The sequence below is a fragment of the Trichoplax adhaerens genome, genomic scaffold (assembly GCF_000150275.1).
Source record: "Trichoplax adhaerens TRIADscaffold_2 genomic scaffold, whole genome shotgun sequence".
NCBI classification, from domain to species: domain Eukaryota; kingdom Metazoa; phylum Placozoa; class Uniplacotomia; order Trichoplacea; family Trichoplacidae; genus Trichoplax; species Trichoplax adhaerens.
Window position 1 is genome coordinate 9,170,443 of NW_002060944.1, and position 16,534 is coordinate 9,186,976.

General features: G+C 35.2%; 2 protein-coding genes across 2 annotated transcripts; both read right to left on the reverse strand.

Annotated features, from left to right (window-relative positions):
- Positions 1–502: 502 nt before the first annotated feature.
- Positions 503–5,367, reverse strand: TRIADDRAFT_63700 (uncharacterized protein; the record flags this gene model as incomplete). Its single annotated transcript, XM_002110155.1, has 17 exons — positions 503–678; positions 859–967; positions 1,128–1,244; positions 1,389–1,484; positions 1,568–1,639; positions 1,710–1,832; positions 1,947–1,984; positions 2,125–2,323; positions 2,409–2,588; positions 2,672–2,758; positions 2,845–2,968; positions 3,049–3,143; positions 3,250–3,298; positions 3,481–3,687; positions 3,962–4,071; positions 4,873–4,953; positions 5,350–5,367. The coding sequence occupies 17 exons, from the start codon at positions 5,365–5,367 to the stop codon at positions 563–565; spliced, it is 1,821 nt and encodes a 606-aa protein (XP_002110191.1). The 3' UTR covers positions 503–562.
- A 2,974-nt stretch (positions 5,368–8,341) lies between these two features.
- Positions 8,342–12,967, reverse strand: TRIADDRAFT_53941 (uncharacterized protein; the record flags this gene model as incomplete). The annotated part of the gene is made up of 13 exons (XM_002110156.1): positions 8,342–8,388; positions 9,115–9,139; positions 9,663–9,722; positions 9,874–10,173; positions 10,382–10,438; positions 10,556–10,670; positions 10,908–10,960; positions 11,237–11,295; positions 11,444–11,486; positions 11,608–11,715; positions 11,951–12,002; positions 12,156–12,240; positions 12,730–12,967. 13 exons carry the CDS (start codon positions 12,965–12,967, stop codon positions 8,342–8,344), a joined length of 1,242 nt encoding a protein of 413 aa, XP_002110192.1.
- Between the last annotated feature and the right edge of the window lie 3,567 nt (positions 12,968–16,534).

Consider the following 16,534-nt stretch of genomic DNA (forward strand, 5'->3'; position numbering starts at 1 on the left):
CTAGTTTTAATCTCCAGATTATACTTTGGCCATGGCATTTTAGTAATTTCTTTACAGTTGGTATTAGTAGATTTTAATCCGTAAAAATTGCATATACCGTCATAGTTTGGCAAACAAACAGCAAAACAAGGTTGCATTAAGCCGGGCTTAGCCTTACATTTGGAAACGCAAGACTAATAGCACAATTTGTTATTTCCATATCCAATTTTATCTAACCCGCTACCATTTAATACACATTCTAAGTCACTGTAGCAACGGTTGCACTTAATTAATTATATTACCAAGTGCAAACGATTGAATGTTACGTACTTAGGTTAGGAAATCAGTTGTAGTTGCATACAATATTATACAAACATATCCTAGCAACTAACTCGGTGTGCGGAACAATTGAAGACCGTATAAATTTCGAAAATACAAAGTCAATACTAGCTCAGCCTGATGACTCACTGCATACGAGAAATTTTTATAACATTAGTAGGAGTAAATAAGCTACAACCATTACCAACTATATTCGACTGAGGCTTAGCACTGTATAGTAAAGGCTAGTCGTTGGTGAACTTCATCATGATCTAGGCAAGTTGCACATTTCACAGGCTTCGTCATTACGAGCATTTATGAATGTGCAATGCTGACACGACCAAGATGTAGCTGCCTTCGGGAGATTATCTTGTGGAGGACCTATCCATTTTAAAAGTTGCGAATAAAGTCTTAGTGATTATGATGAAAACTGCACATAACTAGCAGGTAAACTAATCGACATACAACACAGTAGATATGCATACGTAGAAAATAGTACGAGAAGTGAGTCCTCGCTACTTTTACAATACATCGTATTTCCTATAATGGTTCAAAACTCACCATTAGCTTTCATTAGTTGTTCTACCGTTTGCCACGCTTTACTTCTTTTAAAATGTATAGCTTCTAAAGCAGATTCTTGTTTTACTGCCGTTGCAAGAGGTTGCAAATCCTGTAAGAATTAATATAAGATTGTTAAAAGTAGGTCGACCGCACATTATGCTACCCAATATACGTATGAAAATTTTACAAACATACAGATGGTTTACCACACAATAAATCATTACACTCAGCCGGATCAGTCGACATTTTTATTACAAACGGCTATATACCTCTAATTTTATTATTTCCGTTTTTACCAAATAAGTAAGGAAGTGGAAATCGGAAGCCATTTCCAAAAATTTACCATCCATATGTTGCTCGGCATACTTTGCTAGAACATTAAAGTTCTAAAGGGGGTAAAAGGTAACCATCAGGTAGCAAATAGTAATAGCTTTCAGTAATATACACAGTACAAACTTGCAATCTGTACTATTCAATGAGTTGACATTAGTACTATCTATAAAGTTGGCAAAAGACATTACAGCAATTACCTGTGGTTGACCGATATTATCTCTATTTTCAATAGGAAATTGATCATCTAATTTATCCAATAGGAACTTCATATTCTTAGGGAATCCATTAGGAACCTGAGATATGTCAATTACAGTTGTAATAAATCAACTATAGAGCATCATCGATAATATAAAAATACGTTAGTAAGATGCCTTACATCAATTAATAAATATTCGACAGGTAAAGGCCTTCCTAACGCTAATTTTTCATTGTTATATTCATCTTTCATCTGTTAAAAATAGACGTCTTTCACAACGCAGACACTATTTTTCATCTGTATTGAACGTTTATTTGCAAACCTTATAAAATACATCAGGAACATATTGAATATTTGTTGAATTTCTCACATACGCCAGTGTTGGATCATCTCTAGTAGGTACTAAGCAATTATCACGAACCAAGGACATACATTGATTTGAAACCTATTATAAATAAATTGATTCACTATTCAACAACGCATCATCTACGTATCTCTATTTTATGGAATATAAATAAACCAAATTTGTCACTGAGATTTATAATCAGTCACTACCTACCTGATAACCATGTATGTCAATGGAATCATTGCAGTCACCTATTTGATCGAACGAAAGCGTTTACGATTGTCATAAAATGAAATACATGTCGCAAAAGTTTTAAACCAACAGCTGGGCACCAGGTAGTTGTAAAATTGCACACAACTATTCAAATTACATAAATCTTAAATCTCATTACCTGACACTATCACTGTTACAAATTTTGAACCAAAGTATTTGTCCCTTGCATACTTGCACGGATTAGGATGAGCATTTTGGAAAGCGGCAGCCATGATACATTCTTCAGCCGACATTAGATGCATATCGACACCTCTAGTATGCTGTACCGTTCCTTTATGCACATCTTTAGGTAACAGGTCTGTTACAATCCAGCCAACCTTATTTTAATCAAATTATCCTTAGTTAAAAATAGTCGTCAAACTTTCAGTGACTCATAGCAAGCGTTTGTTATGCGATTGAAACCTTTCTTAATCCTAATATCTTAGCGACTGCATCAACGGTATCCGCTTGTGCGTCTTCCAGTAATTGAATAGAATTCTTAGTATTCTTTTGTGGGGGTTCATAGATGGCAACAACCACCGTTTTAATGCCTAATGGTACGTCTTTATGAGGATCGTAATATCCGTAAAGATATCCTAATCGCTTTTTTGTTTTAAGAAAGTTACAAAGGTTACAGGCGATGACTTATCCAAAAGTGGTAAGATAATCACTTTCAAAATTCTTACTTGACAGCCACAACTTCTCCAGTAATTTAAAAAATTCTCCATAATTTTAGAATTTTGAAACATTACATAGTCTATATGTCGATAACTCTACAAAGCCAATAAAATCAGTACAGTTATGAGTTCGTTCCATTTTAATAATTAATCAAACGTATAAATGCCCATCATTGACGAACTTGTCTATTCAGAGTAATGGCGTTAGGTTGGCATTTTGTACAGATACCATTAGGCCATGGTGGATGTTCTTTACAACCAGGCGTAATTGTGCATACGACATTCTCCAACATGGTAAATTTTCCCCTGTGGTAATCATTGTATTTTGTCAAATTTACTCAGTAAGTTTATCATTTGATACAGAAATAGAAGTAGGGAATATTTACTTGTCGACACCAGATCGAAGCTTTCTGATGTAAGAATGAAATGATAAATGTTTGATCGGCGGTTCTAGCTTGCTTAAATATTCTTCATCAAAAGGCTAGTAATAAAATTAGAAAACATATTGAATTAATTAACTTAGGACGTTAATATTGTCATTTATATCATAGAATACATGCATTTTTCATTTTTAATGCAGTACATACTTCTAAAGGTGAGCAGTGAATGCACTTTCCCATTGGACCATGTCGGCATCTAGTAGTTTATAAGGTAAGAATAATTTCTTAATCTATTATTCAGTATTATACACAAGTGTATTCTATGCGAAAAAATAATACAGATATGTTTCTTTCTTATTCTGTAAAGGGATAGCTGATTCGTTTACGTATGCTATCAACCAATGTTGCACTAAATTTACACATAATGTTTTAGCTTACAACTGTGGGTGCCTTTTTCGATGAATTAGTCCGTCCTCTTTACTTAATAAGATATCAACTTCGTCCTGTAAAACTTCAGAATTGCCAAACAAAGTAGTTGTGTTGTTAACAGCAGCTGCAGCTGAGTCTGTAGTATCCATACATTCGTCTGGATCCATAGAAGAACAAGCAGCTGGTTCTTCGTGTAATAATAATAGGTCGCCATGCCTAAGATTAGAGACAAATTGATAACGTTTAAAGCTGTTGCATGGACAAAAGCATCCTCGTTTTCAGGTGATTTTTGTTGTTATCTGTACTGAGGGTTATTAACTAGCTAAATAAGTTGCATGAATGCTGTAATAGCGTAAGTTGTAAAGAATGTTCTAATCTATACGATCCATGGATTAATGCCTGGATAGGAGATATATGACTACAACTTGTGCAAGGTAGTGAATAATAATGGCAGGCTTTAATAATTATTGTCGGTAGTACGAGTATTTACTTTATGCCAATCGAAGTCAAGGTTTTCCTAGAATTTGCAATTCGATGGTTTTTCTGACGATCTTTATATAAGGACCAGCCCACAGTTGATAAATTGAGACTATTTCTGACCTAAGTAGATAAAATAGAGGAATTGTTGTAAATGTTGAATTTAAGACTTGGCTATAACGACGTATTGCTATATTCAGGCGTTAGCACTGTAAGAGGACGGACGACCACGTTGACCATCATTGAAAGGCTTTTATTTTATTAATTTAATTGAATTGGCAGGTTAAACTGGCGTAATGCCATCACTTGTACTTGGTTGGTGCTTTGCAGTACTTAATTTTGATACGCGTCCATAATGGACACTAGACTATGTTATACAATCTACAGTACAGTAAGCTAAATTAATTCTTGCATTCATCAAGTTGAAACGTTTGATATATAACGTGTTGGATCAGAATGATTGCCATCGCAGTCAGCCTGCTGATATAGACGTATTTAGGTACAATTTACTTAGCAATGGCTCGCACGCTAGTCAATGAAAGTTGGACAGTTTCATGTTCAATCGAGTGAGCCTACGATCTTAATGGTGACCAAAATCAAGATGGAAAATTTTGATAGCAGTTTATGTGTTGAGGTATCAAGGAATGGCTGGATAGTAAGAAACTATTTCATACCGCATGGAATGGCAATAACGTTATAATCATTTAAGGAATATTTGCATTTTCTTAAGGTCGCTATTAAGAGGATGCTGAGGCTGGACCGTCAACATGCACGCTTTAGAGCCGTGTAAATCAACTAACATAACTGATTGACGTTGCAGTAGCTAACTTGACTGTTGATTGTCAATACACGGCTACAAGAATCTCTTCGAGTAGCAGCAGATTGTAATTGGATTCTACGTCAAAGAGTAACATTCTTTCTTACCTCATTTAAGAAATGACCAACACTGGAAGTCGGTGGAATCTGAATACGTTTGGTGCCTTCCTTCGACTGTATTCTGACAATCTATGGATAATAGCATTGGAATGGAATAACTTAATACGCGGGTACAGTCTCCTGTAGGAAATGTTATTTTTTCAGTTCTACAGCATGCTACTTTCAAGAAGTGATGAAATAGTAGTCAAACTTTGATCAATTTACTATCCAGACTAGCATCAATAATGTTACAACATCGCTCTGCATTGGTATAACATGATGTAATCCTACAATCAATGGATCAATGCAACGTTGAAGTCTACTTGTATGCATGCCTATGATAGAATTGCAGTCATTCCTGTACTATAAGGTGATTTTACCGGCGCTACCTATGCTGATGATAATAGCCAGTCATTGGTGTTGTGTATTGATGATGACTAAGTAACTATTGAGGTAGTTCTCTGCAGTATCGTTGATCTGACTTACAATAGAATTTTGCGCCATAACGATAGCCAACGATGGAATGGAGAAAGTCGTGCTATGGCAGTATAATCTTGTCCACAAGGGGAAGAAACAGGTGGAATACGATAGCAAAGGAAGCGCAAGAATGTCTCTTTGTTGCTGGATTGCAAGCCTACTGTTGTCGTCCCTTTCCAAGCGCAATCCGTCAGCTACAATAGCGTTCAATCAATCAATTGGAATAAGTTTCTTGCTGGTGTTACTACTACAGGCCAAATCAAGTTGGAAAATGAGCAAAGAACTTGATGGAGCAGCCAAGTGTTGCAGTGGATACAACTGCAATCAATCAATCGTTGATCAATTTCTTATTTCCTTTTGCTTGCGGTATATTCTTTTCTGCTCGTCCGTATAATGTCTTCTAGGGGTTTCCACTGCAGTTTTGTACTCGATTGTGAACCAGTACAGGGTACGGACCGGACCGGATCGGGACGGCACCGGTACCGTAGTGTGTCGCACGAGTCCCTAGTACTGAACGTTGTCGTCCTATCGACTAGCGAGCGACAACGGTACCGTAGTGTCAAACATCAGTCCGGTACGGAATCGTCACGGTGACGTGTGCTGATTGATGGTGACGCAAACAATCGGCTGCGCTAATAGAAATAGCTTAAGGGTAAACGCGATCATACGACAGGACCAACGAGTCTGTACTAGACCTGACTGCTGGTCAAGGATGAAAACCTTCTTGATTACTGTACTCAGTACTGTACACTCTGCACTCTAGACTGTACAGTCTACAGAACAGTATGTCCGCCATTTTTCGGCGTATAAATTAGCGGACATCAAACACTTTTTCTTTCCTATTTTTATACAAAATATACATCAATCGATACAGGAAGAGTTCAACCACAACATTTCACCATTCAAATGAACGGAAAACGTCAAACTCCTTCACAATTATTAGTGAAAGTACCAAAAGATTTACAGTACAAAGTAAAACATGGGTTTTTTAGATCGATACGATCCATTGTCATTGTCAGATGGATTTTAGATGGCTTTCACTCAGTAAGTCAAGTGGAAACGCCAGAAAAAATAGAAAGCCTGCACTTTTGGGGGGCTCTGGCATCCACTTCCTATTCCACTCTCTCTCCATTTCGGATGGTAGAGTACCTTGAAAAGAAATCGAGAATAAACTGCCAGGTTCATTTTGTACTTTATGATACTGTACACATACAGTGGCAGAAACGTTGCCATAGTATTCGATAGCAGTAAACCATTATCCCATACAACTGTATCACGCTTGACTACTGTACGGGTCAGTATGTTACATCGGAAAGGCTTGCCAGGGAGCGGACAATGTCTGGACGGAAACCGGATGCAATAATCCATATTGCTATGTCAACTTCCCATTTCGAACATTCAATGACGAGGTAAATACTTTCCAAAAATGGAGCATTTTGCTGCATGGATACTTGAACTAGCAGTCAATCTTAGAATTAAGCTCTTACTATTTCCAATCCATGACTACCAATGATCATGGTGGTACAAGTAGGGGATCAAGTAGGTTGTTTTTTGGCAACGATGATTGAAAATATCGGCCAAATGCTAACCAAAATGGCCTACCGGAATAATGTACACTACTTATGTAATCTACTATGATAAAGGATGCATTTTTAGAATAATCAAGGACTTTAATTGACCCTTTTCAATTAAAGGCATGGGTAATTCTACTAATGCTCTATAATTATGGAATGCAATTCAACTCAATTACCATCGTATCGGATGCTCATATAAAGTAATTTATGCAAAATGGCGAGCGATCATTAGGAGCTACTATAGAGTACATACTGTACGTCAATCCGCGTATGTAAATCACTCAGATAGAGCAGCTAATGCCAAAATCTCAACACAACGATCAAATAGTTGTCTGTTGAAATAAAATACTGTGGTAGAGGGGCGAGTAGACAAGCTCTGTACCTCACAACTAGCCCAAGCATATGTAGAATCGGAGATGTACTGCATCAGTCCTGCCAAGAGTTGGTAAAAGTCAAAATCATTCATCACCATTCTCACTATACTGTACAGGTATTACAGTGCATTTGTGACCTCTACGATTCTGACGGTGATTTTATTGTAGAGTTAAATGCACAGATTGTCAAATGAAGCATGTAGTAACATAGTAGTAACTTACAACAACTCGGACAGACACAAAAATCTTATTTTAGATTTCAACCTACAGTTGTGTGGTAATAGATGGCTAGAGAAACCACGCAACACTTGTGTAAAAATTAGAGAGATTTATAAATAAATAAATATACTTTATTTCTCGCTTCATATTGCGCAGCCAACGAGCTGTAGCGCTATGGCATACTGTTCATATTTCATAGCATACCAAAGGATGATAAACATATGGTAACCGTCAGCTTAAAAAGCACTTCTGGGAATAAGTATCAGTAGAATAGAGCAATGGAATGCCAGTATTCGTGATGCATTTCTACTCTTATAGTCACGCCAGATCGATCGCGCTAGACAACCAAGGAATAGTGACTGTATTCGTACATTTTGTAATTTTTCCATTATTAATACTGTACAAGAGAAATGTATTTTTCTCTCTACTGTACTGAACATAATTTTAAGACTATAAATGACACGAGCTTATATGCATAATAAGAATAAATCAAAACCTAGCTTAAAAGATGAAAAAGCAAGAAAGAAGGAGCAACTATCGTATTTCATATGATACAAGAATCATCATTTTTAACGACGAGAAGGAATATACGCGTATAGTCACTGAGCTACGCAAGAAATACTTGGCAATATGATTCATTTATCATCATCTTTTATTGAATAGCATCCACAGTGAATTAACTGTATGATCATGAAACGCCAATTTATCCTACTAACATTGGTTATTAGCATAAATTTAGGCTCGAATTGAGTGCAAATATAAGGAATTTAGTTATTGCAAGAAATTGTTCGAAATTGGCATAAAGTTAATTAGTCTTAATTTGTAGCAATAATTTCATACTTGCACGAGATCAAATGGAACGGTATTTTTATACTGTATTTCTATAGCAAATTGAAATATAATAATAATATTAAATCATTCGAGGGTGATACAAATACTTTGCATACCAGGGTTTCCTTTCGTAACTATTTCGTAGTACATTGACTACTTCCGGTATTAAGAAAAGATTATAAAAATGATTGATGAAAGGGAAAAAAAAATTACTATCTTAGCAAAGCCAATAAAGAAATGTAAACCATTTAATTATAATAGTTAAGTACGCGCTGAATGAGGCGTAACTTAAAAATTCTTGGAGTGAATAATAGCAGGCATTTATCAATATTGCCAAGTTACCACCAGAAAGAGATCCGGTGCGATATCATTTCTAATTAAATTCATTTGAGCATCAGATGTCCTTAAAACAGTTGCAGTACGAGTAACTCTGGAAAGAATACTATATTGACCATCATGGCATTATAGGATAAAGCAACAACAGTACTTATTTTCCTAGACGTAAAAAGGGATTCAATTTCTTGCATGTCAACATTATATATATATCAAATACGTCAAGAGTGTTATATATCTGCGACTGTAACATTACATTAATATTAAGTGTATTGGTGCTAATTTAAAAAGCTACACAGACCAACAAGTTCGTGAAAATCCTTCCACTAGATAAAAAAGCAGAATAAAATATTATAACGCTACCTAAGCATCATTTGATGACGATCACGCAAGTAAGAGTTCATTTCTACATATATTAGCGGTGATAAATACTTATCGCATACCTAAATAGCCAAGTAATGCCTTAGCCTGTTGAAAAATAATAATGATTGAATAAATATTAACATGGTTCTTTACTAATCTTTCGAAAATATTGAAAAATTTAGCTTATATCATGATACAAGTCAAATCCACGTATAGAGTTTTGACTAGATTATTTACCATTTCTTCAGATACGGCTTTAAATACATGGCAAGTAAAATTTTTTGATATGGTACATGTTGTGTCTCTGTCAGTGTATATACGTATACATCAAGTTAAGGGCATAAAAATGAAGTTAGTTAAACAAAAATGTTGCACCATTTACCCAGCAATAAACGCAAAGAGGCCCGGATGGTACGTTAGTCGACCACATGATGAAATCTCCGTATAAGAAAAGCGCAGGACAGGCTTAAAAATTGTAAAGTGAAAAGCTTTATCACTTACTTTATATTGCACAATAAACAAGTTTCCTGCAAATATATCTGTTGCATTATTTCAACTTATACGAGATGCTTCGTAACGTTAGATTAACTTCAATGGCTTAAAAATAAATAAAAACTATAATACTTACCTCATTGCTGGATTTACTTCTTGCTGTTAGATATCCTTCATTAAGTTCAATTGAAACCGGCTGTCAATGGAAAAGAATAATAGCTTGTAGATAGATTACTGATATAATATTTGCATGATGGTAATAATCACCACGCTCTACTCATAAGATCGATCTGCAATGGCTTTGGCTGGGCTAATTAAACAACTTAAGATTATTTATAAAAGCCTACCGTATCTGGTTTCTGTTGATTGATTACTTCCTTAATTCCTTCTTCAATATAGGCCTTATCACCTTTATTCCCCATATTTGTACTTCCTACATAGACGACTGAGAAAAGATTGCCATCATCCGGAGCTTGTACTGGTGTTTCATCTAAGCTAGGTAACGGGCAACATTCACCATTTGCATCTGGTATTTGCTGAGATTTGGATTTAGGAATCTCTTGGCCGACAACCAAATTATCGCTTTTGAAAATTTGATCTAGTCGACGAGTGATTGGATCAAAGGGCATTCCATTGGATAAATTTTTCTGTTGATATAATAACCAATAATCTTTAATATCATCAACCATAAAACTTTTATCTACTATCCAGACGATATTAGTATTAAAATTAAAATAATCGGGCTATTACTAATTTGGTCTTCGAGGCGAGAAATTCACTTACTATAATATATCTACAAGCAGAAAATTGCAGTAAATAGTATAGCGTTTTACAATTAGTAATTTTACTACCAACCTTGATAATAAGAATTGGAATACTTTGATCTTGATACTTTCGTAGAATTGAATTAATCTGAAATAGTATACAACTATTTTGATAAGTATGTTTGCTTCATTCCAGTTGATACCATTTAATCCTACTTGTTTCTATTTAGTAAATGTAATAGCTACTTGCCGTTCCAACTCTGACCATATAAAGGCTTTCACCGAAAACTTGATCTAATATATCTCCGGGTTCTATACCGGTGTCAGATGCTGGTGATTGCGGCTGAATTTTAACTACAACAGCACGGTTATCTATATGTCTAAAATATAATCCATAAAAGAAATTTCATAAGATACCTTTGTGATCAAATAAACATGAATACAAAGTATTTTAACAACGGCAAATCTAAAGTTCATGATCTAGCATGTAATGTAATATCACAATAATTATTGCTTGTAGACGATAGAAATTTTTGGTTAGTGGAGGGTTATAATTATTCATAAATAAATATTTGATGACGACGTATTCCATGAGTAACTACAAGTGCTTTAATTACCTGACTAAAATTCCGATATCGGTAGAGTAAGGCAATTGAACTAATTTTTGCACCTATGTGAAAAAACAGATATTTTTAAATCTTATTTAAAATTATTCTTTTAGCTAATAAAATTGTAGGATACTGACAAATCAAGATATAAATGTTAACTGTCTGTTATCACAATAAGCACTAATTTTTTGCTAAAATATGTCTTATATTTACAGGAATTATCCAACTTTCATCCAGGAAGCTAACATTCTAAAATGAGAGTGATAATTAACACGCATTACGTATTATCTAAATAACAACTGAATTCAAAATGATCAAATATAGTAAATTTGACTTACAGCTAGTGTGAGATCAAACGTCATGTCAGATACTTGATTCAGTATGTCTAATAAATTTTCTAAATAGAATAATATTCTCCTTTAATTATTCATATCTAGTAGGGATACCACTTACTACTGACAGATATAGCAGTGCCTCGTAATAATGATATGGTTCAAATTATAGTCATGCAGAAAGAAGAAATCTATTGTAACTGCAGTGCTTACGTCTAACTGAATGGGATAAAAGGATTGAATCAGGTTCATACCACTGAAAGTAAAAATTAATCAAAGTTAACATTTTCATTGAAAGATTTCAGAAGAAGAGAATGTAAGTGATGGTGTTTTGTACAACTAGATATTTGTTAGAACAAATCACCAATTTTGCCTACCGATGTTACAAGAGTACTATCCGCTATAGTCTGGACAACATTAGCTAGTAATCCTTTCGTCAGTGCTAAACGAATGAAAGCTCGACCGCGACCTTGATAAGTTTTTAACTAAGTATAGAATTATAAAATGTGTGAAATGTTCGTTCAACAAATTGAGATTATGATTTATGGATTAATACTGGTTAATTCTAAAACAGTATTCTAAAATTGAGTTTTCTATTCTTAGAGCGATATTACTGCCAAGTATGATCTTAATATAAAAAATTGATTATAGTATAGCGGTCTGTAGAATAATTTAAGTCTCTTTTAAAAAGATTGTTGTAATCAATTTTCATGTACTTACCTTATTGCACCTTTTTATACGTTCAGTAATGTCATCAAAAAACTTTGATAAACTAAGTCATGAGATAAATCAGAGCTTAAAACAATATCATTAAAAAACTTGATAAACTGCTTTATGAAAGAAATCAGAGTACAGTTGTACATTAGATTATTTACTCTTAAAAATTACTAACATAGCTGGTAAACAAAACTGTTGTACTACTTACTGTCGACTGTTACAATGCTTGGATAAAGTTAAAAATAATTGCCATATTTCAAGTTTGCTAACGCCAAATAAGGATCGACGTGATGCTACATTAAAGATTGAAATGAGTTAGATATATTCAATATTTACTGTGCCTATACATGTATAACATAACTGAAATTTTAAAATCTGATCTAACTTGTCATAACCAGTGATAAACAAACAATGAAACTCTGCCTCATTATGGGGCATCTCAGTTCGTAGACAAACAAACTAATCATTACTACCACATTTAAAAAAGTATGGGTCTAGAATAATTTTACGTACATTATTGTAGATGGCAGAGTTTTGATATTATCGTTTGCAATCTTTATGAGTAAACCATTAGTGACTGAAATAGACTACCTGGCTAACTATCATATGCAGTATATAGCAGAACTAAGCCTAACTTAAAATTGCTAAATACCGCATGTACAATCGTAACTATACAACATGTTATATCACTGGTTGGTATTCAATCGCTATGTATAAATCATAGCACAAATAAGCAGATAAATAATAGAATTACAGTCAACAAGCAAAAATTGCCATACTACCTTTAAGTCGACAAAGCAGAACTTCTTCAAGGCGGTTACAAAATAGGGGAAGGTGTCCATTTTGATCGGTAATGATTACACTACTTTTATCTTCACTTTCCCACGATCGACATAATTCTCGCCATGAAGCTAAATTACGAAGAGAATAAGAATTATTATTACATTCCGGCAAACAAAGATGTGATTGCTGTCCACATTTACGTCGTCTAGGAGATTCTAAGAGTACATCGGTTTCCATTTGAATACAAACATTTTACACTTTGCATGAAAAAACAGTTGAAGAACGGTAAACTTCATTGCGGGCTGATAATGTCATGTACAGCTTAATGAAAAAAACGATTCATGGCTGATTGCTGATCCGATACATCGCCTGCTGATGTTTACGATATAGTAGACATAATTCTTATCACGGCCATATCAATAGAGCGTACGTATACGAATTTACTAATCGTTGGCAAAATAACCTACAATTTTATAGACTATCGTTTCAGGAAGGGTAAAGATTGCTTATGCATGATCACATACCGCTTAATATAGTAATCAAATATACTGTAAACGTAGTGGCATAACTGCGAAACCCGGAGGCAAAGATATAGAGTGCCGTTATGATTTGTTGACGATACCGTCTTGATTGAAATTGTTGTTGAAAGTCTCAACAGAGAAACATCACTGATGAAGAGAGTGAAATTTATTGCCGCTGTGGATCCTACTGTACGTTTGATTCATTGGAATGGGTCCTAACTCCATCATCTTGATCAGAGGAAGTTACTACTACGGGTCTTCTTTTAGTAGTCCATGCTACTACGTATAGTTCTACCTGAGTTTGGATTGCTGCTCGCTGCTGGACATTAACTTTTCCCGTAGGAACAGACTTCAAATAGAAAGTGTCAATTGTAACTACTGTAATCCTATCGTCATTGACGCTATCAATTCTTAACATTACAACTTTGTAATTAGGAATTGCAATTGTTACAAAGTTCCTTGCTTGGTTAATCTGGCACAGGATGATGACATAACATCATCGAAAACTACTATGGATCAGTCTACAATTGGAACTGTATTACAGTTGGAAGAGAAGTCTTCCACTCAAATCTGAGCGCTTACGCTTGATGATTATGGATCAAGAAATGAATCGTTGCTTTCCAATAGAAACAGTTTTCTAACTTGTGTTCATGGTATCATCAACAGAATTAAAATAAATAACGTTGCTATCAAGTCAATATACTGGTAATTTAGACAAGATACATGTATTATTCTATTGAGATCTTGAATGCTTAGTCAATTCAATTTTTTGATTGTCTAAATTCAATTTAGGATATTGTCACGCGAACCTTGACGAGAGCTTTAGCTGCTGAAGCAATGGATGCCAAGTAGAAAACACCTAAGATAGGTAGATTGTACTCGCAATCGATACAACTATAAGATACGCCTAGATCAATATTTTACTCGTCTGCATTTTATCTTTTTAATTAATCAATACACGTATTGGCGGTATTGCCGATTGATTGATTATACGAGTAATTACTACATTTCCCTTTAGCCATTAATATCCAATTATACAGGAGACAATGCTGATATTGCTAGGCTTTATAGCGAGATAGTGTTCACATTTCAGAGTTTAGGATAACTTTTTTTGTATGATAGAAAATCTTGAGCTATGAAATTGTAGGAGAATGGGTCAATTTCAATCTCCAATCACTGAACAATATTCCGCAAGCTTTCATGAATTATTTTGATTATACGGGTATACGAATATTGCACTTGTATACGTATTTGCTAATTATAATGATCCTAATGAAAGTGATTGAAGTAATACAAACAACAGCCAAATCAGGTTGAAAGTCACAAAATGGAGGCAATATTATTCCATCTAGTCTATTTTTTTTATAGCCATGAACATTATTTAAAGGTGGCTGTTCCCTTTTTAAGCGCTTTGTATCATAGTAGAATCAGAGACTCTTAAGTTAAAACCCTCCTATTCCACTTTCCAATTTTAAAGGGAAATTGAGATGAGGGCGGTGTAGCAGTATCGGCTGAGTTTGTATCATTTTGGCAAGTGGAAAAGGGTGTAGTAGTCTCTAGTAAAATGTATAGTATTTGTAAAAGCAAGCAAATTTATTTAGCATTAGAGATGATGATGCGATAAGATAAAATTATTAAAAATTTTATTATCTATTTATTGATTTTTGACCTTTTGATCTTGGGGAAAGTTGTTACGATTACACTTAACGCACTACGGCATTGTTGACTGTATTTTTAAGTCGATTTATGATCGAATAATCCATGCAGGAGACGGATTCAATAAGGTCAATTTAGGTCTACATTGAGGATCTCCATCGATCTCCAGTAGATCCAATTATCATCCTACGATGGAATGATTGATGAGATATGGAAAAATGGCGAGGATCGACGGCTGAAAGTGAGTAACTTATCGCGATGTTACTGTTGCCTTCATAGACAGCGGGTGATCAGCAAGACATTTTTTAGGCCTGCACCGCATATTCTTGAACTCGCTTCAAGGGGGACTCAAGTCTATCGATCGTATCCGATCGCCTTTCAACTTTGGCCCCAATGAAGGATCAACATGGCCGATGATTATCGCCACGATCGGCCTGTGCAAACACGAGCTAAATAATAAATTAACACCTACCTTCGAAACGGCTAACAATATTGATCGGTGTACCCATAACAATCCTTAAGTCGAGCTACAACAATCTGCTAGTAAATTCCAATCAATCACCATGACTTGCTATCATCACGATGGAGGAAATCATGCCAACTTTTATGCATATCGTTGGACTAGTATTGCCGTAGCATGAAAACTACCTATTATCGCTATCATCGATACTGCCTACGGTAGCTGTTGATATGATTCGATGACAAATAATCAATCACGAATAGCAATCAGGCCCAGTGGCTTAGCCATATGTTTAGTTAATGACGAAATCTTCGTGGGTAATCATTTTGCCTTGTCCTAGTTGTCGTCTACTAACTGAAACTGCAGCGACGATTACATGGTGTAGACTGCGATTCGGAGTGAATGGTTCTGTAGTGAGATGCGAAATAATCATCGCATTGACGTTGTATTCAAAATTCTTATTCTTCATCGCTCTATATGGAGTCTACTAGTACAAGCTACTGACACAAACACTGTATAGTCGAGGCAGTCTGTATTTATTGCTGGCTGCATCTTTGTAGATCGATTTGTGCTGCTTACAGGATAAAATGGACTCGAATTGGGAAAGGCTTCTTGATGAACAACAAGTGGGAAAATTAGTGAATATACAGCATAATTAATCTCAAGTTAACTTCTCGTTGGACGACATTGCAGCAACTGGTTCACGATGCCATGGACAACTGGACCTGCCACTGTCCTCGGATGGACGGACTTTTCATACCAGAGAAGGCTAAAAATGTGGAAAAATAGTTACTCAGTACAGATCTTTCGTCTTTGTTTTCTAAATCACTCGTATTAATTTGAATAACATTCATGATCTGATTGAACTGCTTCTAAGCAGAACTTAGTAGCAGGCAATGGAATGCATTGGAATATTACTTCATTTAGAAAAAATCAGTCCATTCAAAATCGACTATCTGCCTATTTGTCATAAAGGAGTGTTTGCCATAATTGATCGACCGAAGTAGGCCAAGTGTCTGTCCGTCCAAAGGAGTTCCAGGTATTTTTCTAGTAGTCTATATAACTACGCCAACTTGGTAGCAAGTACTCCATATGTTCCTGGAGTTAGAAGGACGGTATAGTCTTCTAGTCACGGTTAGAACAGTACCCTATACAATGGAACTTACT